Source organism: Bos indicus, chromosome 7, assembly GCF_029378745.1.
Source record: "Bos indicus isolate NIAB-ARS_2022 breed Sahiwal x Tharparkar chromosome 7, NIAB-ARS_B.indTharparkar_mat_pri_1.0, whole genome shotgun sequence".
NCBI classification, from domain to species: domain Eukaryota; kingdom Metazoa; phylum Chordata; class Mammalia; order Artiodactyla; family Bovidae; genus Bos; species Bos indicus.
The window spans coordinates 20,082,984-20,105,739 of record NC_091766.1 but is presented as its reverse complement, the minus strand read 5'-3'; the positions used below and the strand labels follow the sequence as shown (position 1 = coordinate 20,105,739).

Sequence of the window (22,756 nt, the reverse complement as noted above, 5' to 3'; positions counted from 1 at the left end):
GAGTTGGACACGGCTGAAGCGACTTAGCAGCAGCAGCAGCAGCAGCAGCAGCCTACTTCAAATTAAGTTCTGAGGGATCAAAAATTATACATGGATTTTCTACAACAAGGGGCAGGGTGGTCAGCGCCGCTAGCCTCTGCACTGCTCTAGAACCAACTGCAATTTCACAGTCAATGTTAAACTTTTGGGCTAAATTTATACTTTCAATTATGTAACTTGTCACATATTCAACAAAATGAGATTCCAATTTTTTTTTTTTACTGTGTGAACTGAATAAAATAAACAAATTGTTATTAAAAATTAAAAAAAAGAAGATAAGGATTTGGACATGGAGAAAGGAGACAGCCATGTGACAACAGGCAGACACTGGAGCAGAGCACACCCCAAAGAAGGCCAAGGATGGTTAGCCACCAACAGAGGCTGGGAGTGGTGCTGGGGGGAGAGGATGCCACCCAAGGAGTCAGAAGAGCTTGGACTTGCTGACAAATTGATTTCTAGCCTTCAGAATTTTGAGAGAATAAATTTCTATCATTTTTAAGCCACTCAACTGGTGGTACTGTGTTATGGCTGCCCCAGGAAACTGGAAAAGATGGATATTGTCACACACACACACGTGTGTGCTTCCTCACCTCACCCCCTCTCTGGCATCGTACCCTCATCGCAGGTTTGGAGTTTACCATTCCTGGTCAGGTCTTTACATAACCTTTAGCACAAAAGGATGTCTTTCCACAAGAATACCATTTTGATGGATTTTTTGTTTGTTTGTTTTAGTTTGTTTTCTAAAGATTTGAAAATGTACAATTCTGTGGTTTCTAGTATAGTCACAAAGTTGTGCAACCGCCAGCACCACTTAATTCCAGAATATTTCATCACCCCCCAAACAACAACCCCTTCCATGTTAGCTATTATTCCCCATCTTCCCTTCCCCCAGCCATTGGCAACCACAAATCCATTTTCTGTCTCCATGCATTGGCTGTTTTGGACACTTCATCTAAATGGTATCCCAGGCTATGTGGCCTTTGCAATCTGGCTTCCTTCATTGAGTATCAGGTTTTCAAGGCTCATCTGTGTTATGGTGTGTATGCCGTTCTGCACGTTTTCAAGCTTTACGTAAATTTTCTTTTTTTTTTTTTTTCGTAAATTTTCTTACCTCGTCTGAAGCCTTCTGTAACTTGCCTTTTCCAGCAATGCTTGGTTTCTGAGATTCTTCAGAGGCATAAGTCCTCCCTTTTGAGCTGCTGTATGGCATTCCAGTGCTGTTTATTGAGCCAAAATCAACATTCCTTTTGGTGACAGTGGGTCCCCAGGGGATTCTGAGAGAAACCTCCTAGTACCCAGAGCCTTCTCATCTGTAACCCAATGGGCTCAGAGAACTCCTGCCTTCCTCTCCTCCAGTTGAGGAGACTGAGGAAACACAGGATGAATAAATAAAATATCTGCCCTGCCAGGTCACGCTCAGTGCTAGGGAGGAAAAAAAGCAGGGAAGAGAAACTGGGACCTGGTGAGGAGGTGACGTCTGAGCCAAGAGCTGAGGAGGCGAAGGAGTGAACCACTTGGAGATGTGAGAGACGTTCCAGGTGTTGGAGGGGGCACAGCCTGTGCAAAGGCCCTGTGTGTTGAATGAGCAGGGAGGACGCCCATGTGTCTGGAGCAGAGTGAGCCAGAAGAAAAGAGGGAGGAGAAGGGGCCAGGGATGGGGATGTGGCAGCTTGTGCAGGGCCTTGTGGGCAGAATAGAGGACTAGGGTTTACCCCAGGGAAGGTGGGAGCCCTGGAGGGCTGTGGGCAGGGGATGGACACGATGTAGCTCACTTATGCCTGAGGGTAAGGATAGGGTAAGGGTTCTCCCCACCTCCGACGGTTGTTGCAAGGATTAAATGAGTGCGCCCAGCAGAGAGTGAGCACTCTGGCACTAGGAGTTGCCCTATCCTTATTTGTGATCCTTATTTTTTCCCCTGCTCCCCGGGGAGAGCACAGCTGGACCTGGCAGGGCCGGGACACCTGGGGCCCACCCTCGCATACACACTCCGCGGTGTCGTCTTCCCGGGAGGCTCGGGTTCCCGGATCCCCTTACCCCGGGCGGCTCGGCTGTCGCGCCCTGGGCCGGGGGAGGGGAGGCTGCAGGAAGCGGTGGATCCGGCGGCTGTGGCGGTGGCCCCGGTGACCAAGCTCTTCCTGCCATGGAGACCACAGAGGCCCGGGAGGCCCGGGGGGCCGAGGCTCAGAGCCTGCCCGCGCCCCCGCCCTCGCCCGCCGAGGCCCCGGCGGCGTCCCAGACCCCAGCCGCGCCCCGTGCCCGCCCGCGCCTCGTCTTCCGCACGCAGCTGGCGCACGGCAGCCCCACGGGCAAGATCGAGGGCTTCACCAACGTGCGCGAGCTCTACGCCAAGATCGCCGAGGCCTTCGGAATTGCGCCCACCGAGGTGAGGCCCGCGGACCCCAGCACCCGAGGCCCACTAGTCGACCGGGGATAGGGGTGAACCCTGGACTCTGGGACGGGGTCCCCAGATCCTCCATCTCCGGATGGAGGGGACCCTATCTCCAGATCTCAGAGACTCACCTCTCGGATCCTGCGGTGCCCATACCCCGTGGACCCCCTTTGCACTCCCTGTGCAAAAGGTGAGCAAGTCTTAAGGTTCGTGGATCCTTAGATCGTCCGGAAAACACTGGGCTACCCAGCTAGGAGTGGACCCCAGCCCTCAGGGAAGCGCCTCCGGTTCCTGGGCGCGGCTGGGGACTGGGGTTCCCGGCAGCTCCCTGCCAGGTGAGATGTCCGAGGTCATGGGAGTCAGGGACTGGGCCACAGGTACGCCCCTCAGCCCCCAGGGGGCGCCAGGAGATTTGGAACTAACTGCCTTTAAAAGATGGTCTGGGGTTGTCAGGTCATCAAAGGGTTAAAAGTGGAAGTCTGAGGGAGGATGGAAGAAGGGCGTCCATCTGTCCGCAACCTCCTTCTCATCCTGCTCCTCAGTCTGGGGGTCCCAGTCTCCTCGCCTCCTACTCCATTCTGAGGATCCCATATTCTGCCCTTAAGCATGACTACGATCCTGGGGAAGGCAGGGTTTTCATGCTTTTGTGCTGCAGTATCCCTATCAGGCCCCTGAGCCCATCCCCTGGTTGTTCTGTGCAGATGGTGGGGGATGAGGGCTGTCGTTAATTTGGGGCTCCCTCTCCTCTTGGGGCAGATCTTATTCTGCACCCTAAACAGCCACAAGGTGGACATGCAGAAACTCCTGGGCGGCCAGATAGGGTTGGAGGACTTTATCTTTGCCCATGTGCGCGGCGAGACTAAGGAGGTGGAGGTCACTAAGACGGAGGACGCCCTGGGACTGACCATCACGGACAACGGGGCCGGCTATGCCTTCATCAAGGTGCCCACTTTGGGGTGAGGGGGAGGTGGCTTCCAGGGTGTCCGGCGATCTGGGGTGAGCCCCTGCTCCTCTGTGGTGTGAATGGGCTCTGGGGACCCGAGTGGGGTGGCTGGATGGTGGGGTCCTGTGAATGACTCTGGGTCCCCCGCAGAGGATCAAGGAAGGCAGCATCATCAACCGAATCGAGGCAGTGTGTGTGGGAGACAGCATTGAGGCCATAAACGACCACTCGATCGTCGGCTGCCGCCACTACGAGGTGGCCAAGATGCTGCGTGAGCTGCCGAAGTCTCAGCCCTTCACCCTGCGGCTGGTGCAGCCCAAGAGAGCCTTCGGTGAGGGCCACCTGGGGCCCTGGGGGACAGGCTGGGTGGGGTGAAGCTCTTTCAGAAATGGGTTCTCTGGATGTAAGGAGCGGCAAAGGGTCAGGGGATGGGACAAGATGGAAGGGTCTAGATGCCCCTGGTAACAGGACAGAGACCTTCTGGCACTGTATGAGAAACAGGTGGGTTATTTCTACATTGTCATAGAGTCAGCCCAGGCATGGGGTCGGGGGAGGCTTGGGAAGACTGAGAAAGGATAAGGAGCTGTCTGGATCTATTCTGTAACCTAACTGGCAGCTTTTAAAGTCCTGCTCTGAGTCTCTGGTGAGTTCTAGACAGTAGCTTTCATAGGGAATTCTTGAATGGAGCTTTTCAAAGAGAAGTCTGTGACTGGTCTGTGGATGAGATAAGGAGGTCACCTTGCATGTGTGAGTGCTCAGTGGTTCAGTCAGGTCCTACTCTTTGTGACCCCATGGACTGTAGTCTGCCAGGCTCCTCTGTCCATGGGATTCTCTAGGCAAGAACACTGGAGTGGGTTGCCACTTCCTACTTCAGGGCAAATTCCTGACCCAGGGATCGAACCCGTATCTCTTACGTCTCCTGCATTGGCTGGCAGATGCTTTATCATTGAGCCACCTGGGAAGCCCTCACGACTAGGTTGTGAAAGTGTTAGTCTCTCGGTCGTGTTCCACTCTTTGTGACCCCATGGTCTGTAGCCTGCCAGGCTACTCTGTCCATGGATTCTCCAGGCAAGAATACAGGAGTATCTTGCTCTAGCATTTGCTCTCCCTAATCTAGTCATTGCTTTCCCGCAATGACTAGATTAGGGAGAGCAAATGCTAGAGCAAGATACTTTCTAGACTGTCCCTAAGGAGAATCTGAAGTAGTTTCTTCTAGGGAGAGTCATTTTGAGAGGAGGAAGGAAATTTAAGGGAAGGAAGGATTCTCAAACAGGGTCTCTGAGGATTCATCCATGGAAATAAGGAGGACTTTGGAGGGTAGGAATGTTCTAGAAGGGCTCAGCTGGTGGCTTCTGAGTCTTTACGAAGATGTAGCTTCACCCAGAACACATGCACCTCCTCTACTCTGTCCCCTCCAGATATGATCGGCCAGAGGAGCCGGAGCAGCAAATACCCCATGGAAGCAAAAGTCAGCAGTGGGAGGGAGACCCTGCGGCTTCGGTCTGGGGGGGCTGCCACTGTGGAGGAAGTGGTGAGTGGAGGGGATGGGGGGCCTTCAGGGGCTCTTGCACACAGAGTTCTACCGCTGACGCTGACTCAGCATGACCTTGGGGAAGACCCTCTCCTTTACTCAGCCTCAGCTTCCCCATCTGCAGAATGGGTTCTTGTCAGGCAGGGCAGTAATGGCAGGACCAGAAGCATTGACTCATGGAAGATCCCAATCTGCTGTCACCAAAGGGGTAGTGGCTTGGGGAGGGGGCTGGGCCGGAGGATCCCAGGCTTCTGACTCTCTGCTTTGCCCCCCATGCCCCCAGCCCAGTGAATTCGAGGAGGAGGCATCTCGGAGGGTGGACGATCTGCTGGAAAGTTACATGGGCATTCGGGACCCAGAGCTGGGTAAGGGGCCAGGGTAAGCTGGGTGGACCCTGGGGGGAGGACAGCCCACGGGGAGGAGGCAGGGATCCCCCCCACCCCAGGGAGAACCCTCACCCACTTCCCCTCTGCTTGGCCTGCAGCATCCACCATGGTGGAGACGTCCAAGAAGACAGTGAGCGTCCAGGAGTTTGCACGCCATTTAGACTCCGTCTTGGGCGAGTTCGCCTTCCCGGACGAGTTTGTGGTGGAGGTGTGGGCCGCCATCGGCGAGGCCAGGGAAGCCTGTGGCTAGTCTGCTCTGGTGCCAAGCGCAGCCCCAGCTCGGAGCCCAGCCCCCCGCCTCAGCCCTCCCGGTCATTTTCCAAAGCCCAGCCCTGCTCCAGAGTCCAGAAGCCCAGACCTGAGATCCAGCTCTGCTCTAGAACACAGCCCAGTTCAGAGACCAAGCCTAGATCTGAGCCCGAGTCCTGCTCTAGAGTCCAGTCCAGTTCAGGGACCAAGCTCAGATCTGTGACACAACCCAGATTGGAGCCCCAGCCCAGCTTTAGAGCCCAGTCCAGCTCAGAGACCAAGCCCAGATCAGAGCCCCAGCCCTACTCTAGAGCCCAGCCCAGCTCAGAGACCAAACCCAGAACTGAGACTCAGCCCTGTTCAGAGACCAAGTCCCTCTTTAGAACCCAGGTCAGTTCTGAGGCCCAGTTCATCACTAGAACCCCATCCAGTTCTGAGATGCAATCCAGCTTCAGAACCCAGCTCAGTTCTAGAGCCCAGGATGGCTCTAGAGCCCAGGACAGCTCTGAGGCTAAGTGGAGCTTTGATGTGAAGTCAAGCTTTGGAACCCAAATAAATTTGAAGACCCAGCCCAGTTCTGAAATCCAACCTGGTTCTGGAAGCCAAGCCAGCTTTATGACCAAGCCCTGCCATAAAACTCGATCCAACTCTGCAGTTCAAGATAGCCCCATGACTCAGCCGAACCTGGATACTCAATGTAGCTCAGGAACACCAGGTAGTTCTGGAGCCCACGTGAGACTCAAGAGGCAGTCCAGCCCTGGAAGCCCCTCCAGCTTAGCAGTCAAAGACGGTTCTGAAATGCAACCCTGTTCCCGAACCCAGGCCAGCTCAGGAACCCAGATGCACACTTCAGTCCAGCCCAGGTCCAGACACTATCTGCGTCCTAGGGCTCAGTCCAGCTCCAGTGATGAATCCAGCTCAGAGACTGAGCCCAGCTCTAGCCCCCAGCCTCGTGCAACAAGCAAACCCATCTCCAGGATTCAGACAAGCTCTGGACCCCCACCCATTGCTGGGGCAAGACCTGCCTCCAGAGCTCAGCCTGATGCTGAGCCCCATGCTCACTGCAGAGCACAGAGCAACTCTAGAATGCCATCCAGCTCTGGGACAAGGACTAATCTCCGGGCCTGGCCTCTTTCCAGAGTTCAGTCCACCTCCAGCACTCCACCCAGCTCCAGAACTCAGCTCGGTTCTAGAGCCCAGGCTGGCTCTGGAATCCCACCTGGCTCCAAAACACAGTCAACTGCTGAGACCCAGGTGCATTCCAGAATACAGCTAATATCTGGAACCCGGTCAAGTCCTGGGACCCAGAAGGATGCAGACACAGACTTCAGCTCCACAGCTGTGTCAAACTCCGAGAGTAGGCCCAGTTCAAGGACCCAGCCCTGCCCAGGAGCTCAAAACACCTCTGAGGCTCAGCTCAGCTCAGAAAGCCTGACAAGTTCTAGAAACCAAATCCAGGCCACAACCCAGGGCAGCTTTGGGACTGAGCCAGACTTTGGGAAACAGACCAGCTCTGGAACGCAGCTCATCTCTAGAACCCCTCACAGCTCAGAGATGCAGATAAGTGCAGGAACTAAGCCCCGCTCTGGAGTCAAGCTCAACTCCAAAACCCAACTCAGCTCCACAGTTCAGTTCAGGTCTGAGATGCAAGCCAGCTCTGAAACCTGGAGCAGTTCAAGAGTACAGTCCAGCTCTGGATCCGAAACCGGCTCCAGAATCCAGACCAGTTCTGGAACCCAGCTGAACCCTGAGATTCAGCCCAGCTCTAGGACCCAGACCAGTGAAAGAACTCAGTCCAGCTCTGGAGTCCAGCTCAGCTCCAGAACACAGCCTGCTTCTGGATGCCAACCTGGCTCTAGAACCCAGACAAGTTCTGGAACCCAGCTCAGTCCTGAGACCCAGCCCAGCTCTGGGACCCAGACCAGTGCAAGAACTCAACTCAGCTCTGGAGTGCAGTTCAGCTCCAGAACCCAGTGCAGCTCTAGAATTCAGCCCAGCTCTGAAACCCAGACCACTTCAAACACTCAGCCCAGCTCTGGAGTCCACCTTAGTTCCAGAACTGAATCTGATTCTAAAACTAGAAGCCAGACCAGTCCAAGAATCCAGCTCAGCTCTAGAAAGGGGCCCTGCCCACAGACCCCAGGCCTTGACCCCAGAACCCAGCCTGATCCCGCCCCTTATGCCCAACCTCGACACCTAGGCCCACCACCCAGAGCCCCGACTCCAGGTCCTAGCCAAATCTCTTGCCCCCAGCCCCATCCCCATGATCTGGTACGAGGAACCCCGCCCAACCCTAGCCCTGGCCAAAGCCCCTCAACTTCTCCCCTGGCCCCACACCCACAGTCCCTCTTCACCCCCCAGAAACCAGCCCTTTCCCCCAAGCCCCAGCTGGGACCCCAGAAGTCTACCCCACCCACCAAATCCGTCATCCCTAGTTTTGCCCCCAGGGTGGCCCTCCTTCGTTCTCAGCCCCTTGAACCCTCATTTGAGGGGCCTGCCCCCTCCTCCATGCTCAGGGAGTCTGGGTTACCTCCACGGGAGTCAGAGCTCCTACCCCACCATGGAGGGCAGTAGCTTGGGCGTGACATAGTTGGGGCCCCCATCCTGCTCCTCCTGCTCCTCCCTGCCTGGGTTGCCCAGAAGTAGCAGGTGACCTCATTCCACACCCACCCCGCACATGGGGTGGGGCAGGTGAGGAAGGGAGGGTGGAAACAGCTGATCCTAGGTCTATGGGAGGGCAGTGGGGTAGGGGCGGGCAGGGGAGGCAGGAGGCAGTTTCCTTCTCATGTACCTTGAGGGCTTGAGGGCTCGTGGGGAATAAAGGCATAAAGGCACCTCCCACCCCTGCAGCCTGATGTGTTATTTTGGCGGGTATTTGGGGGAGAGCAGAGGAAGGGGCTGACACGAAAACACTAGATGCTTCTTAAGTGCCTACTATGTGCCAGGCACCCTATAAGTGCTAATTGTGCAGGTGTTGAGGGCCCTGCAGGACACACATCAGTCTGTATAAGATCAGTCTACTTTTATTGAGCAGCTACTGTGGGCCAGGAGCTGCTTGCTCAAGGTGCAGAGAGTCTGAGGGGCTGAGTGGATAGATGGTGAAACCACAAGCTGATCAAGGCATGTGCTTCATCTGCAGTGGAGGAAGCAGGTGTGCACCCCATGGTCTCTGGGTATCTATGTCGTCCTCTCTTTTCCTCATCTACAAAATGGGTTTAACCCAGAACCCTCTCCTGGGGTTTCAGGCAGGATTCCGGGAGATCTCAACCGTGAAATGTTCAGGGAAGACTCAATAAAGCGGGTGGGGAGAGAAGTGAGGAGCCAGCCCCACCTCTAGGGGCTTCCCCAACTCCCACCCTAGTCCTGCTCAGCTGGGGCTTCCCCAACCCCCACCCCAGTCCTGTTCAGCAGCTGTGGGCTGGATAGGAATCTTGACACCAGAAACTTCAATGATGGATGATTTCAGAGCCAAAGGAAAATAAAGCCGAGGTGGAGATTATATTTTGGCAAGAGAGGGGGTCTGTTGGCATTCAACCTTTCTAGACAGAGCCTTCTTGAATTGGGATGTCAAAGGGAATCAACCATACCCAGTAAGAAGGTCAGATTCAGGCGTTGGAGCCCCTTATTTTTGGAGGATTTCTGCAAGGGGAAGCTTACAAGTCTGATTTCCTCCAGATACCTGCCCAGCAACGTCACATCCTTCCTAGGGTTGGGAGGGGATTCAAAGAAGGGGTTGAAAGAGGGGAAGGGCTTTGGAAAGGGGAGTCAGGGAAGACTTGGGGGCGTCCCTGGGGCTGATGGAAGATAGCACACAATTTTGTTGTTCAAACCCTCTGTCTATGCTACACTCTTGGCTCCTGGGCATCAGGACAGACAGAAGCGACTGACAGGGAGGATAAAGGTCTGGTGGGGGACATTCTGGCAGGGTGCTCTGTCCTTCCAGAGTGTCCAGCCTAGTGTATCGTTGACCTGCGGGTGAGCTGGGGCTGCAGGGACAGTGACCGGGATCGGGTGCTCAGGCGAGGGTAGAAGCGCTGGATCACTGCCCGGCGAAACAGGATGTACACCCAGGGGTCGAGGATCTGGTTCCAGGTGGCCACTCGCAGGTAGATGAGCAGCTGCCGCTCCGTGAGGCGGGACAGCTGCCCCGTCGGGCTCATGGCGGGTGGGCTCTGCAGCACCGTCTGGGCGATGAAGACCTGCCGGGAGCCAGAGCAGTCAGCCAGGGGCCAGGCTGGCAGCCAGCCCTGCCCTCCACCAGCACCTGCCTGTGCCACCTGCTGTCCCCTGAGATCCAGTGCTGATTCTGTTCCTGCTGGGCTGTGTGACCTTCAGGATATCTGCCTGACTTCTCTGAGCTTCAGCTGATGTGGCTGCAAAATAGCAGACTTTTCCTGCTCCTTCCCTGGACATGATTAAACACGGTGGACAAAGAGGACTTGCAGGTGCGAACAGGTGGAATCACTGTGACTGCCAGTGTTATTATTCTATTAAACACATATTTTATATAAACTTTACATATATCAAATATACATACTATATATAATAATATATCAAATTATGGTATAAGATTTATATTCAATAATTAAATTTTATGTTATTTTGTCACTTTATATTACATTGAAATTTATAGTTTATAAAATTCTATGACAAAAATTTTATATTAAATAATTTTATGTTAAACATAGTAAGTTTAATATAGATTATTAAATATTGGATTTATGTTTAATATTACACAATATGTAATATGATACAAATTATTATATACACTAATTTACAAATAATTATAGATATAATAATATAGTTACCTAATAATATGTTGTTAATTATAACCATATTATTTATTATATGGTATTTAAAATTATATATGTAATTAATTATATAATATATAATTGTAATGTGACTATGTATTACATGAGTGATCTAATTACTAAGTATTCATTAATAACATAGCTATATGTTATATAGTATTTAACAATTATATAATATATAATGATCAATGTTATTAAATATTAATTAATAATATGTATTATATGCTATATAGTATTTAACAATTATATACTATATACTGATCGATATATTAAATATTAATTAATAATATGTAATTATAATAGTTTTGCTCAGTAAGGTCCAACTGTTTGTGACCCCATGGACTATGGCCTGCCAGGCTCCTCTGTCCATGGGCTTTTTTTCAGGCAAGAATATTAGAGTGGCTTGCCATTCCCTTCTTCAGAAGATCTTCCTAACCCAGGAACTGAACCAGCACCTCCTGCATTGTAGATAGATTCTTTACCTGCTGAGCCACTGGGGAAACCCCCTAATTATAGTTATATGTTATATAGTATTTAACAGTTATATAATATATAATCATATATTATATAATAATTGATATAATTAATTATCAGATCACATCAGTCGCTCAGTCGTGTCCGACTCTTTGCGACCCCATGAATCGCACCACGCCAGGCCTCCCTGTCCATCACCAACTCTTGGAGTTCCTTGAGACTCACGTCCATCAAGTCAGTGATGCCATCAAGCCATCTCATCCTCTGTCGTCCCCTTCTCCTCCTGTCCCCAATCCCTCCCAGCATCAGAGTCTTCTCCAATGAGTCAACTCTTCGCATGAGGTGGCCAAAGTACTGGAGTTTCAGCTTTAGCATCAGTCCTTCCAAAGAAATCCCAGGGCTGATCTCCTTCAGAATGGACCGGTTGGATCTCCTTGCAGTCCAAGGGACTCTCAAGAGTCTTCTCCAACACCACAGTTCAAAAGCATCAATTCTTTGGCGCTCAGCCTTCTTCACAGTCCAACTCTCACATCCATACATGACCACAGGAAAAACCATAGCCTTGACTAGACGAACCTTTGTTGGCAAAGTAATGTCTCTGCTTTTGAATATGCTATCTAGGTTGGTCATCACTTTCATTCCAAGGAGTAAGCATCTTTTAATTTCATGGCTGCAGTCACCATCTGTAGTGATTTTGGAGCCCAGAAAAATAAAGTCTGACACTGTTTCCACTGTTTCCCCATCTATTTCCCATGAAGTGGTGGGACCGGATGCCATGATCTTCGTTTTCTGAATGTTGAGCTTTACGCCAACTTTTTCACTCTCCACTTTCACTTTCATCAGGAGACTTTTTAGTTCCTCTTTACTTTCTGCCATAAGGGTGGTGTCATCTGCATATCTGAGGTTATTGATATTTCTCCCGGCAATCTTGATTCCAGTTTGTGTTTCTTCCAGTCCAGCGTTTCTCATGATGTATTCTGTATATAAGTTAAATAAACTGGGTGACAATATACAGCCTTGATGAACTCCTTTTCCTATTTGGAACCAGTCTGTTGTTCCATGTCCAGTTCTAACTCTTGCTTCCTGACCTGCATACAGATTTCTCAAGAGGCAGATCAGGTGGTCTGGTATTCCCACCTCTTTCAGAATTTTCCACAGTTGATTGTGATCCACACAGTCAAAGGCTTTGGCATAGTCAATAAAGCAGAAATAGATGTTTTTCTGGAACTCTCTTGCTTTTTCCATGATCCAGCAGATGCTGGCAATTTGATCTCTGGTTCCTCTGCCTTTTCTAAAACCAGCTTGAACATCTGGAAGTTCACGGTTCACGTATTGCTGAAGCCTGGCTTGGAGAATTTTGAGCATTACTTTACTAGCGTGTGAGATGAGTGCAATTGTGTGGTAGTTTGAGCATTCTTTGGCATTGCCTTTCTTTGGGATTGGAGTGAAAACTGACCTTTTCCAGTCCTGTGGCCACTGCTGAGTTTTCCAAATTTGCTGGCATATTGAGTGCAGCACTTTCACAGCATCATCTTTCAGGATTTGGAATAGCTCAACTGGAATTCCATCACCTCCACTAGCTTTGTTCGTAGTGATGCTTTCTAAGGCCCACTTGACTTCACATTCCAGGATGTCTGGCTCTAGGTCAGTGATCACACCATTGTGATTATCTGGGTCGTGAAGATCCTTTTTGTACAGTTCTTCTGTGTATTCTTGCCATCTCTTCTTAATATCTTCTGCTTCTGTTAGGTCCATATCATTTCTGTCCTTTATCAAGCTCATCTTTGCATGAAATGTTCCTTTGGTATCTCTGATTTTCTTGAAGAGATCCCCAGTCTTTCCCATTCTATGAATATATATAATTATAGTTATATGTTGGGGCTTCCCTGGTGGCTCAGATGGTAAAACGTCTGCCTGCACTGTGGGAGACCCGGGTTCAATTCCTGGGTCAGGAAGATCTCCTGGAGAAGGAAATGGCAATCCACTCCAGCGCTCTTGCCTGGAAAATCCCATGGACTGAGGAGACTGACGGTATTTAACAATTATATACTATATAAATATATATTATATGATTGATATAATTATTAAATGTTAACTGGGGCTTCCTTATATATTATATGATTAATATACTTATTAAATATTAATTAATACTATATAATTATAGTTTCGGGCTTCCCTGGTGGCTCAGAGGTTAAAGCGTCTGCCTCCAACGTGGGAGACCTGGGTTCGATCCCTGGGTTGGGAAGATCCCCTGGAGAAGGAAATGGTAACCCACTCCAGTATTCTTGCCTGGAGAATCCCATGGATGGAGAAGCCTGGTAGGCTACAGTCCACGGGGTCGCAAAGAGTCGGACACGACTGAGTAACTTCGCTCACTCACTCACTCAATTATAGTGTATATTATATAGTATTTAACAATTATATCACAGTTGTTATAATTATATATATTAATTCTAATACAAATAATTATTATAGTGGGTATTATATTTCATAATTATAATTAAAATAATACTATGATTAATATTAATATTATATTGAATCACTACAGTACAGTTGTTTCCTGAGCACCTACTGTGTGCTGGGCAATTCTGGGGACAGTGCTGTGGCCACAATGGACCCAGGCTCTACTTACATGCCCAGGTGGTTTCGGCTCGGTGGTGGGGGTTGGTGTGACCAAGCAGACATGGAGGCACTGTTGTAGCCCAGAGGAGGCGTTGGGCCAGGCTTGAGAGGTAATCAGATGGAGAATAGGAGTTTCCCCAGTGAGATGGAGGGGAGTGTCTGTGGACCTTTCCTCTGGGACAACAGGGAGCCATGGGAGGTTTCAGAGCATGAGTTCGCTCATGGGCCAACTCTGGCCTGCCACCTGTTTTTGTTGTGCTTTGTTTGCTTTATTTGTGCCTTTTTGGTTTGTTGTTTTGCTAAGAATGTTTTTACACATGTCAATGGTGAGAAAAAAACAGAAAGCATATTTTGTGACATGTGACAATTACATGAAATTCACATTTCCGAGTCCATAAATGAACTCCTTTTGGCACTTAGGCGTGCCCAGTCATTTCCAGGTAGCTTTCACACCCCAATAGAAGAGCTGTGTGGTTGTCCCAGAGACAGTGTTTAAAAGGGATACTATATGGCCTTTTAGGAAAAACTTGGCTCCCAAAGGGGACTTGGGAATCATTTAATGACTCAGTGATTCTACCTAAAACGCCTTCCTGGTTTTTATCTGGCAGCTTATCTCCTATTAAGGAGATCAAACCAGTCAATCCTAAGGAAATCCACCCTGAACATTCATTGGAAGGATGATGCTGAAGCTGAAGCTCCAATACTTTGGCCACCCGATGGGAAGAACTGGCTCATTGGAAAAGACACTGATGCTGGGAAAGATTGAGGGCAGGAGGAGAAAGGGGAAACAGAGGATGAGATGGTTGGCTGGCATCATCGACTCAATGGACATGAGTGAGCAAACTCTGGGAGATAGGACAGGGAAGCCTGGCATGCATGGGGTCGCAAAGAGGTGGACACAACTGAGCGACTGAACAAGAACAAATATCCTATTCAGGCTTCCCTGGTGGCTCAGATGGTAAAGAATTCAACTGCAATGCAGGAGACCTGGGTTCGATCCCTGAGAAGGAAATGGCAACACACTCCAGTATTCCTGCCTGGAAAATTCCATGGATGGGGACCCTGGTGAACTACAATCCATGGGGTCACAAAGAATCAGACACGACTAAGTGACTAACACACACATCTCTCTAATCTCCTATCCATCCTTCAGAGTCTCAGCTGAGACTCTAATGGTTCAGGGCAGGGCAGGGGTCATCTGGGGGTATTCTAAGACAGTCAAGCCTGGAAGGCAGGGATCAGGAAGATGCTGAGGCAGACCTTTGTCAGGGAACTCTTGCTGAAGGTGACATTTGAGCAAGGACATGGAGGAGTGAAGGAGTGATTCACATGGAGATCTGGGGTTGGGGGAGCATTCCAGGCAGACGGTACAGCACATACAAAGGCCCTGGGGCAGCATCATGCCTGGCATGTTGGAGGAACAGCAAGGAGGCTAGTGTGGCTGGAGCAGAGTGAGCAAGGGGGAGAGAGGGCGGACAGAAGGGCAGGGAGGGGATGGAGAAGGTCTCGCAGGGTCTTGTGGGCTGCAGGAGGACTTGGGGTTTTATCCTGAGGGAGATGGGAGCCCTGAGGTGCTGTAGGCAGAGAGGGGGAAACCCGAATCAGGTGCTCACAGGCATCCTCTGGATGCTGCTCAATAAATAATAATGATAATAATTATAATAAACAAAAATAGAAACGGTCTCAGCTGTATGAAAACAGACCTGGGAGGGACACCCCAGGGACTGGGTTTCAGAAGCACATTGCTCAGCCAGAAGCATCATACTGTAACTTTTGCTCCCCCGGGGCCCGTCATGCCTGCAGCTTCATGTATCACACACAAAAACTTATGCTCCCTTCTATTTCTTTTCCCACCACTGACACATGTAAAAACATTTAGCAAAACAGAGCACAACCAAATTTGCAATCTTCCTATCCCACAGATTTAGTTTTTGTTTTAGCCCTTATCACTTCCTAATATCTACCATGTCACTTATTTATGCACTGTTTATTTGCTGTCTTCCCCATGATCATGGGGTCGCAAGAGTCTGACACGACTTAGCGACTAAACCGCCACCACCATGATCAAAGAGCTGCAGGAAGTCAAGCATTTTGTACTTTTTGTTCCCTGCTCAGCATCTAGACCAGAGCCTGCAACCTACTGGGTGTTCAATCAATGTTTGTTGAAGAAACAAATGGATAAATGAGTTCATTTCCTCCTGAATCACTCTGAGAGGCAGGCACCTTTTAAATCATCCCCCATGGCTCAGACGGTAAAGAATCTGCCTGCAGTGCAGGAGACCCGGGTTGGATACCTGGGTCGAGAAGATCCCCTGGACATTCCAGTATTCTTGCCTGGAGAATTCCATGGACAGAGGAACCTGGTAGGCTATACAGTCCATGGGGTCACAAAGAGTTGGAGATGACTGAGCAATGAACACTTTCTTCTTTCTTTTAAAATCTAAGGAACTGACTGAGGCTGGAAGAAGGAAGCCCATAGCCAGAGTCACATGGTAAGTCCTTGTTGGATATGGGCTGGAAACCAAGTATCTGATTCTGGTCTTCAGACTTGTCCAGATTGAATCAGAAATGGAAAAATAACAACTCCAAAAGGCCAATTATATTAATCAGTGGAAGGACTTCAGTAAACTCACCTGACTCAGGAACATCTGTGCAAAGCTGGGGTCCAGCCCAGAACTAGGCACAAGGTAGAAATGATTCAGTGATTCCACCTGGAATATCCTCCCTGGTTTCATCTAGCAGGTAAACTCCTCTTCCTCCTTCAAAACCCCAGCTCCAATGACCCTCTTACGGAAAGTCTTCTCTGATACCCTCCCTGGGGTGGGGAGAGCCTGGGAGCCCCTCCCTGGGCATCTCAGTCCCAGGACACTGCTTCTGCCCCAGTCCTGCCCCCAGTTCTGCCCCCAGTTTGGGGTTATCTGTGTCTCACTCAAGGGAGTACCCCTGGACCCTGGGGTCACATTTTCTTGGGCTAATGAGAACCTGAGGGTTATGAATCTATTCAGGATGAACCCAGGCCCCAGGCAGTCCCCGCTCCTACCCCCGCCACTCACCAGCAGTGGCATCCAGCAAATGCTGGCCACCACCATAATGCCCATGAGCTGCACCATCATCTCCACCTCGCAGTCCCTCGGGCGCTGCTGGGCGGTCGCCTGCCCATGGTAGACGTGGCACAGGGTGGCCACACTGATGGTGTTGAGCAGGAAGGACATCCCCACTGAGACGCTGCCGAGGAGTGCGAAGAGCAGGCCGAAGGCCACGTCCCCCGGATCGGTGCCGAGTGTGAGGAAGCACCAGGAGCCGGGGTACTGCACGGTATAGTGGCCCACACCCAGAAGGGGCAGCAGGCCCAGCGCCAGCGCAGAGGCCCACACCAGCCCCACTGTGGTCCAGGCTCGGCGCTGCGAGGCAGTCGCGGGCCTTGAGAAGGGCCGGGTGATGCCCAGGAAGCGCTCTGAGGCCATGGCGGCCCCCAGCAGCAGCGGACACAGGCCGAAAAAGACCATGATGACACCCATGAAGTGGCAGAGGCTGCAGCCAGGGTCCACGGCCTGCCATTCAAAGAGGACGAAGTGCTGGGTCACCACGATGGCGCCGGTGACCAGCAGCCCCATGAAGTCAGTGAGGACCAGGCCACAGAGGAAGGTCAGGAAGGAAGATCTAGACTGGGAGCTGCTTTGCCGTGCGCCCATCAGCACACTCAGCGCCAGCAGGTTGGAGGCCAGGCCCACCAGGCAGAAGGAGGCTGCAAACCATGGGGAGGCAATCAGGCGCCGCTCCTCCAGTGTGATGTTCATAGGCCGGAAACAGGGCCCCAGAGAACTGGCATTGGGCCACATGGTTCTGGAGCATAGCAGGGAGGGTTACCACTTCATCAGGCCAAGGCTGGTGGTGGTTCAGAGACACCTGTGGGGAGGTGGGCGGCAGAGAAGATTTTGGTGATTCATTCTGCATATTAGTCTGAGTGGCCCCAGTGAACTCCTACACAAACTTCAATGCCCCAGCTCAACTATACCCTCCTTGAAGATGCCTTTCCTCACTTATCTCACTCCCAGCTCAGTAAGCATTACTATTACTACTCCTAGTAGTAGTCCTGCTATTACAATTACTAGTATGACTAGCTCCAACTCTGTCCTGCCCCAGGCTCAGTGACCCTCAAAGGCAAGGATCAGTGTTTCCTCTTCTGGGAACCCTGGAAGACACCAATTAGTGTCTGCCAGGTTGCAGAGAAGGGTTGAGAAGCTCTGGGTTTGAACTCTAGCCCTGACACCAACTATGCGACCTCAGGCAAATGATTTTTTCTTCTCTAAACTTCTGGTTCCCTGGGGGTCATCCATCTGAGTCCTTCATGGAAGGAAGGATCCAGGACAGATTTCAACTGCTGTAAAACAGGACACGTGCAGTGTGGGGAGGGCCACTGGCTGGCAGCCAGAGGTCGTTGACTCTCAGGCCAGCTCTGTGGTCAGCCTTGAGGTCACAATTCCTCATGAAGGCCTCGGGGAAGATTCGACCCCGTTGGTCTTTAGGGACATTCTTCCTCCTGTGTTAGAACCATGTATATTCCTCCCCCCCCCCATTTTTGTTTAATAAAAAAGAAACCCTGAAATCCAGTTCCATTCTGGGGGAAAAAAAAACCCAGTTCACTGGAAGCAACTGGATCCCCAGTGACGGGCTATAAACAGTAGCAGGAGGAAATGGGCTATAAACTCCTCAGTATGGGGCTGGGGGAGAAAACTGGAGAGACGTGTGGGTCTGACTGGGGTGTGGATGAATTGACCAGTGTTTGAGGAGAAAGAAAATGACACCATTTAAAAGTCAGCTCTCTAAAGCAATTATACTTGAATAATAATTTTTTAAAAAGTCTTCTCTCAGTTGCCCAAAAGGATCCAGCTGGGAGGGCACAGGGCCACCCATGGGGCCAGCCTCCCATGTGGTATGCGTGCCTATCACAAACCATGCTTGTGCCAGCAGTGAGGGGCCATTGGCCGCAGGATCAGAGTGGACAAAGGTGGGGAGGCAGGACGGTGGGAGGCATGGAGGTTCCAGGCAGCTGACGCCCAGAAAGGTCCACTTATTTTTTTTAATTAAAAAAAAATTTAGTTATTATTATTTTATTGGGCTTCCTAGGTGGTTCAGTGGTAAAGAATCTGCCTGTAATGCAGGAGATACAGGTTCGATCCCTAGGTTGGGAAGATCCCCTGGAGGAGGAAATGATAACCCACTCCAGTATTCTTGCCTGGAGAATACCATGGACAGAGTAGCCTTGGACACAACAGAGTGACTAAACCACCACGACAACATTATTTTATTATTAATTAATTAATTAAACTGTACCAGGTCTTAGTTGCAGCATATGGGATCAAGTTACCGGACCAGGGATCAAACCTTTCAGGGTCCCTTGAAATGAGAGTTCAGAGTCTTATGATCCCCATTTTGCGGAGGCAGGGAATCAGAAGTACAGAGAGGTTAAGTAACTAATCCAAAGTCACACAGCCTAGCCGGAGTTGACTGGAGATCAAATGTGTGCATCTGTGTCAAAAGCCTTGCAGTCAGGCAGAGGCTGGTGAGAGGTGGGTGTGGAGGGTCATCATTTCTAGGGAATTCCCTGGCAGTCCAGTGAGTAAGACTACATACATGCTTGCCCTGCCAAGGTCCCATGAGGCACAGCCAAAAAGGGATAGAATTTTTCTAAAATGACTGCCATGATTTCCCTCACGAACCTTGGAGGAGTCTCTTCCCTACTCTGAGCCTCAGTCTCCCTTCTGATAAAATGGGGCCAATGACGAGCCCTGGGGCTGTGTCCCGTGACCAGCCTCAGCAGCGAGTGTGCTTAGCTGCACCCCACCTCACTCCCCATCTCTTTAATTCATCTCAGCAACTCCTTATCTAGCCTCATAAATTATCCAGCTCCTCTGAGCCTCCCTCCCAGGCTGACAGCCAAGGTCAGCACCACTTTGGTGGGGTGGGGCCTCGAGTGAGAAACTAAATCCTGAGTGAGGGTGGCATGCGGCCTTTCCACGGCGCGTGGCCATCTGAGCCCGCCACTCCGGGGAAGGGATGTGTTTGTCGTCAGCTCAGATTCGACCTGCACTTGAGTTCCCCCTGGGACAGGGCGCTCCCTCCCTCCCTCCCTCGGAGCTGGTATGTGTTGTTTCTAAATATTCTCGGGACTCGGGCTGTGTCTGTGGTCACTGCCCCTGCCTCACCCTGGAGTGACTGCCAGCCCCTCCCGCATCTCATGGCCCCAGGGTCCCCTACTCTTGTGCAGGAGCTCATGCACCCAGGGACATAGACCCCGAGTCTGTTTCACGCTTCCCATATGTGGAAACAAAAACTGCGACCCCAGGACCCCTGGCCTGGGGGAGACTGGAAACTGGCACCACTTCCTCTGGCCCCAGCATGTGGTTTCCAGTCCCCCAACCAGGGGTTCAGGTGATAGCAGCCTGCTCAAGTTCCCCAGGAAAGCAGGCCAGGAGGGGCACCTGGCGGGGCCTCCCTTTCCCTCCCACATTGACCAGGAGGGCTCCGAGGTCCAGAAGCACGGCTGTGTGGCCCTTGGGAGAACTGCTCTCCCTCTCTGTGCCTCATGAGAAACATGGACCCCAGATTTGCTGGACAAACTCAAGGATCCTACAACCCAAGAGTGGGAGAGGTCTGGATTTGGAAAATCCAGGGTTCTGGAATTCTAACGAGTCCCCGGTTCTAGAATTCTAACAAGGTCCCACTTCAGGAACCCAAAGGCCTGAAGCATCTAGACTTTAAGGGGGCTGAGGTTCCAACAGCTCTCATTGGCTGGTCCTGAGTTCCAGAAATCTCTCTCTCTTGGGTCCTGGCTCCTCTCTGCAGAACTGCAGGACAAACATTCAGTGCTCCCTCAGCTCACCTCAGGGAGGCTGGGAGGGCTCCAGCCCACTGTCCCAGAGGCCTGGGCGCTGGGCCAGGCGTGGGCACCAGGCTGCCCCCCCACTACCACGGTGTCCCTGGCAGACTGTAGTCTTTGTATTCCAAGGGCTGGGCCCCTCCTCTGCCTGATGGTCCATCACTGCCTGCCCACTCTCCCCCTGCTGCTTCCACAAGCCATCCATTTTTTAACAAGTCCCTCTGCCTCTCAACACCCCACCCCCTGGCCTGCCTGCCTGTCCCCTCGCCAGGGGCCTACCCACCCTCCCCCCAGAGGAGCGACAGTGACCTCAGACAAGCTTGGACTGGAGCCCCCGATCTGCCACTGTCAAGCGGGGGCTCGACCTTGCCAAGTCTCAGTTTCCCCCTTTCTGAAATGGGGACAACAAGGCCACTGACTTGCCTGCCAGCATTTGGGCTAGTCTTCCCAGGCCCAACCTGCTCTTGCCATTGAGACTTTCAGTCTTCACTCACACACACACACACACACACCCATCCCAGCCTGGTGCCCGCACTCTTCCTGCTTCCTGGCTGTGCTCACAGCTTGTCTCCTGGGTGCACACACTGAGCAGCCAGGTGGGAGCCCTGATGCACTGTATGACCTCAGTCTATTTCCACATTTCCTAAGTTTTCTAATGCTGCCCAGTTGACCAAGGATCATGCCCTCTGGCACGAACATGCAGGGAGCAGGCCCGTTACTGCATTGGTTCCAGCTCATGCCCCGTTCGCATCTGCACGCCCTAGGGCGGGGACCCTCTGTACGCCCTTGTGAAGCCACAGACGCCCACACAGACACAAACACTTCCACGCAAGGCAGCTCCCAGACCCGGCCCTGCCTCCCCTCACCACAAGGCTCTATTTCCGGGAACTTTTCCTGTTTGTGACACCACCCAGGTCCCCACCCCAGTCAGCCTGACTGGGTTAGAGCTGAGCCTTGGCCCTGACTCATGTGGTCCCCCTGAGCCTCAGTTTCCTCATCTGTCCAGCGGGCATCCTCTCAGCACTCACCACTGGCGAGGGGAACAGATGGGTGACAGAGGGACAGGACCGATCCAGGCCAGGCAGCCACTGGTTAGTGATGGACACAACTCCGAGTGTGTGTGCAGACACACAACCAACCAGGCGTGTGCTTTCACTTGCAGCCATACCCAGCGTCTCAGCACTGTCTCTGGCTGCAGCGCTACAGGACGCGGAGAGGGCTGGCCCAGACTCAGGGAATCCACACACAAGCACATTCTTGCTCACACCAGCCAGCAGGTGCCCAGGGCAGGCAGCACTCCAGACTGGGACCCAGGCTCAAGAGTGCCCCTGGACACCGAGCACCTAGTAGCTGTCACCGCCCACGGGAACACACCCACGGCAGCGCGGATCGGCCGGTAGGATGCACTCAAGCCACACCTGCCCACTCTCATGCCCCGCCCCTTACCTCAGGGCCAACTGTCCTCAGCTGAAGGTGGTCGAGGGGGCGTGCAGGGGTAGGCGCGCCGTCCTGGGCCCTGGAGCACGCGTAAATGTCTGGCGGGAGGAAGGGAGTGCGGAGGCGGAAGCAGGGCAGCTCGGCCTCCCGGGCCCCCTGGGGAAACCGAGTCACAGCGGGAGGACTCCCGCGCTGCCACGTCGCGCAGGGGCACCGACGGAGGGCCTGGCGGCGCGGGGTCCCCGGCCGAAGGAGGGGTGACTAGGTCCCTTCCCGGCCTGGAGGGGGGCCCAAGGGGTCTAAAAATAGCCCGGGGCGGGGGCTCTGCTCTACAGCTGGATCTAGTCTCTCTGCCCGAGTCTCTCAGTCTTTCGTCTGTCTCGCATCAGTCCCTCCCGCCCCGCGCTGGCCACGCCCCTCCCGCCCAGGCCTGGCTGCTGAGGGTCAAGGGGCGCCCCCAGCCCCCGGGGAGACAGCGCGGCCTCCTGGGGGAGGGGGAGTCCGTGGGATCCCGGGCCGCAGGGGCAGGGGCGCGGCGGCCGGGGTGGCCGGCACCCTCTCAGGAGCCTCCGCCCGCCCCCTCCCCCAAGCCAGCCCCAGCTAGGCCCCTTTCCGGCGCCGCTCCAGCCGCCAGGCCCCGCATTATTCACCGTCTGGGTAGTACCCCAGACCGAGAGGGGGCGGGGGCGGGGTCAGCTCCCCAGGGCTCCCAGACCCCTGTCCAGAGGCCCAGAGCTCAGAGCTGGTGAACGCGGGGTGCGTGGTGGTTGAGGAGTGGCTGGCCCCTCAGTAGAGGCTTCATCAGTGTAGGGTTTGTTTAAGGCCCCTGTCAGGGCTGGGGGTGGGGGTGCAGAGGTGTTCAGAGGGGAGAAGGACCGCACTCTGAAGCCGGAAGCCTCGTGGGCAGCCTGCTCAGACAGGTTTTCCCGGGAGCAGGTGAGCGGGAGGGCTGTGGGCGGCTGCATTCTAGGGGGAGCATCTGGGAGCACCTAGGC

At 52.5% G+C, this 22,756-nt stretch overlaps 2 protein-coding genes and 1 long non-coding RNA gene across 12 annotated transcripts; 1 reads left to right on the top strand and 2 right to left on the bottom strand.

The window, feature by feature from the left end:
* Nucleotides 1-1,103: 1,103 nt before the first annotated feature.
* On the bottom strand, nucleotides 1,104-2,201 carry LOC139184099 (uncharacterized). Its single transcript, XR_011567570.1, has 2 exons — nucleotides 2,074-2,201; nucleotides 1,104-1,256 (listed from the first exon to the last, which is right to left on the bottom strand). It is a non-coding gene; the product is annotated as an uncharacterized lncRNA (long non-coding RNA).
* Nucleotides 1,386-8,317, top strand: GIPC3 (GIPC PDZ domain containing family member 3). 2 transcript variants are annotated; one of them, XM_019964486.2, is made up of 6 exons: nucleotides 1,386-2,422; nucleotides 3,185-3,370; nucleotides 3,522-3,702; nucleotides 4,790-4,902; nucleotides 5,186-5,267; nucleotides 5,387-5,687. In XM_019964486.2, the coding sequence occupies exons 1-6, from the start codon at nucleotides 2,180-2,182 to the stop codon at nucleotides 5,536-5,538; spliced, it is 957 nt and encodes a 318-aa protein (XP_019820045.2). In that variant the 5' UTR covers nucleotides 1,386-2,179; the 3' UTR covers nucleotides 5,539-5,687. The 2 variants fall into 2 exon arrangements, with proteins under 2 accessions (XP_019820045.2, XP_070649213.1); XM_070793112.1 differs by having other exon boundaries at nucleotides 1,392-2,422; nucleotides 5,186-5,280; nucleotides 5,387-8,317.
* Nucleotides 8,318-8,544: 227 nt separating this feature from the next.
* TBXA2R (thromboxane A2 receptor) lies at nucleotides 8,545-22,348 on the bottom strand. 9 transcript variants are annotated; one of them, XR_011567562.1, is made up of 5 exons: nucleotides 21,771-22,344; nucleotides 16,498-17,350; nucleotides 16,078-16,120; nucleotides 9,815-9,942; nucleotides 9,601-9,736 (listed from the first exon to the last, which is right to left on the bottom strand). XR_011567562.1 is itself a non-coding variant. In XM_070793113.1 (4 exons), exons 2-4 carry the CDS (start codon nucleotides 17,281-17,283, stop codon nucleotides 9,402-9,404), a joined length of 1,164 nt encoding a protein of 387 aa, XP_070649214.1. In that variant the 5' UTR covers nucleotides 17,284-17,350; nucleotides 21,771-22,331; the 3' UTR covers nucleotides 8,545-9,401. The 9 variants fall into 9 exon arrangements, 3 of the variants coding, with proteins under 3 accessions (XP_070649214.1, XP_070649216.1, XP_019820042.1); XR_011567563.1 differs by having other exon boundaries at nucleotides 9,602-9,736; nucleotides 9,806-9,942; nucleotides 21,771-22,347; XR_011567565.1 differs by having other exon boundaries at nucleotides 9,715-9,736; nucleotides 9,815-10,024; nucleotides 21,771-22,345.
* Between the last annotated feature and the right edge of the window lie 408 nt (nucleotides 22,349-22,756).

Excerpts from the sequence above, each read along its gene's own strand:
- TBXA2R (XM_070793113.1), bottom strand. The coding sequence starts at position 17,283 with ATGTGGCCCAATGCCAGTTCTCTGGGGCCCTGTTTCCGGCCTATGAAC. Across the intron at positions 16,121-16,497 it reads TTTGCTGGATGCCACTGCTG|TTCTGGGCTGGACCCCAGCT; the intron begins GTGAGTGGCGGG and ends CCTTGTGCCTAG. Across the intron at positions 9,737-16,077 it reads CACAGATGTTCCTGAGTCAG|GTCTTCATCGCCCAGACGGT; the intron begins GTGAGTTTACTG and ends GGCTCCCGGCAG.
- GIPC3 (XM_070793112.1), top strand. The coding sequence starts at position 2,180 with ATGGAGACCACAGAGGCCCGGGAGGCCCGGGGGGCCGAGGCTCAGAGC. Across the intron at positions 4,903-5,185 it reads CTGCCACTGTGGAGGAAGTG|CCCAGTGAATTCGAGGAGGA; the intron begins GTGAGTGGAGGG and ends CCATGCCCCCAG. Across the intron at positions 5,281-5,386 it reads GAGCTGGGTAAGGGGCCAGG|CATCCACCATGGTGGAGACG; the intron begins GTAAGCTGGGTG and ends CTTGGCCTGCAG.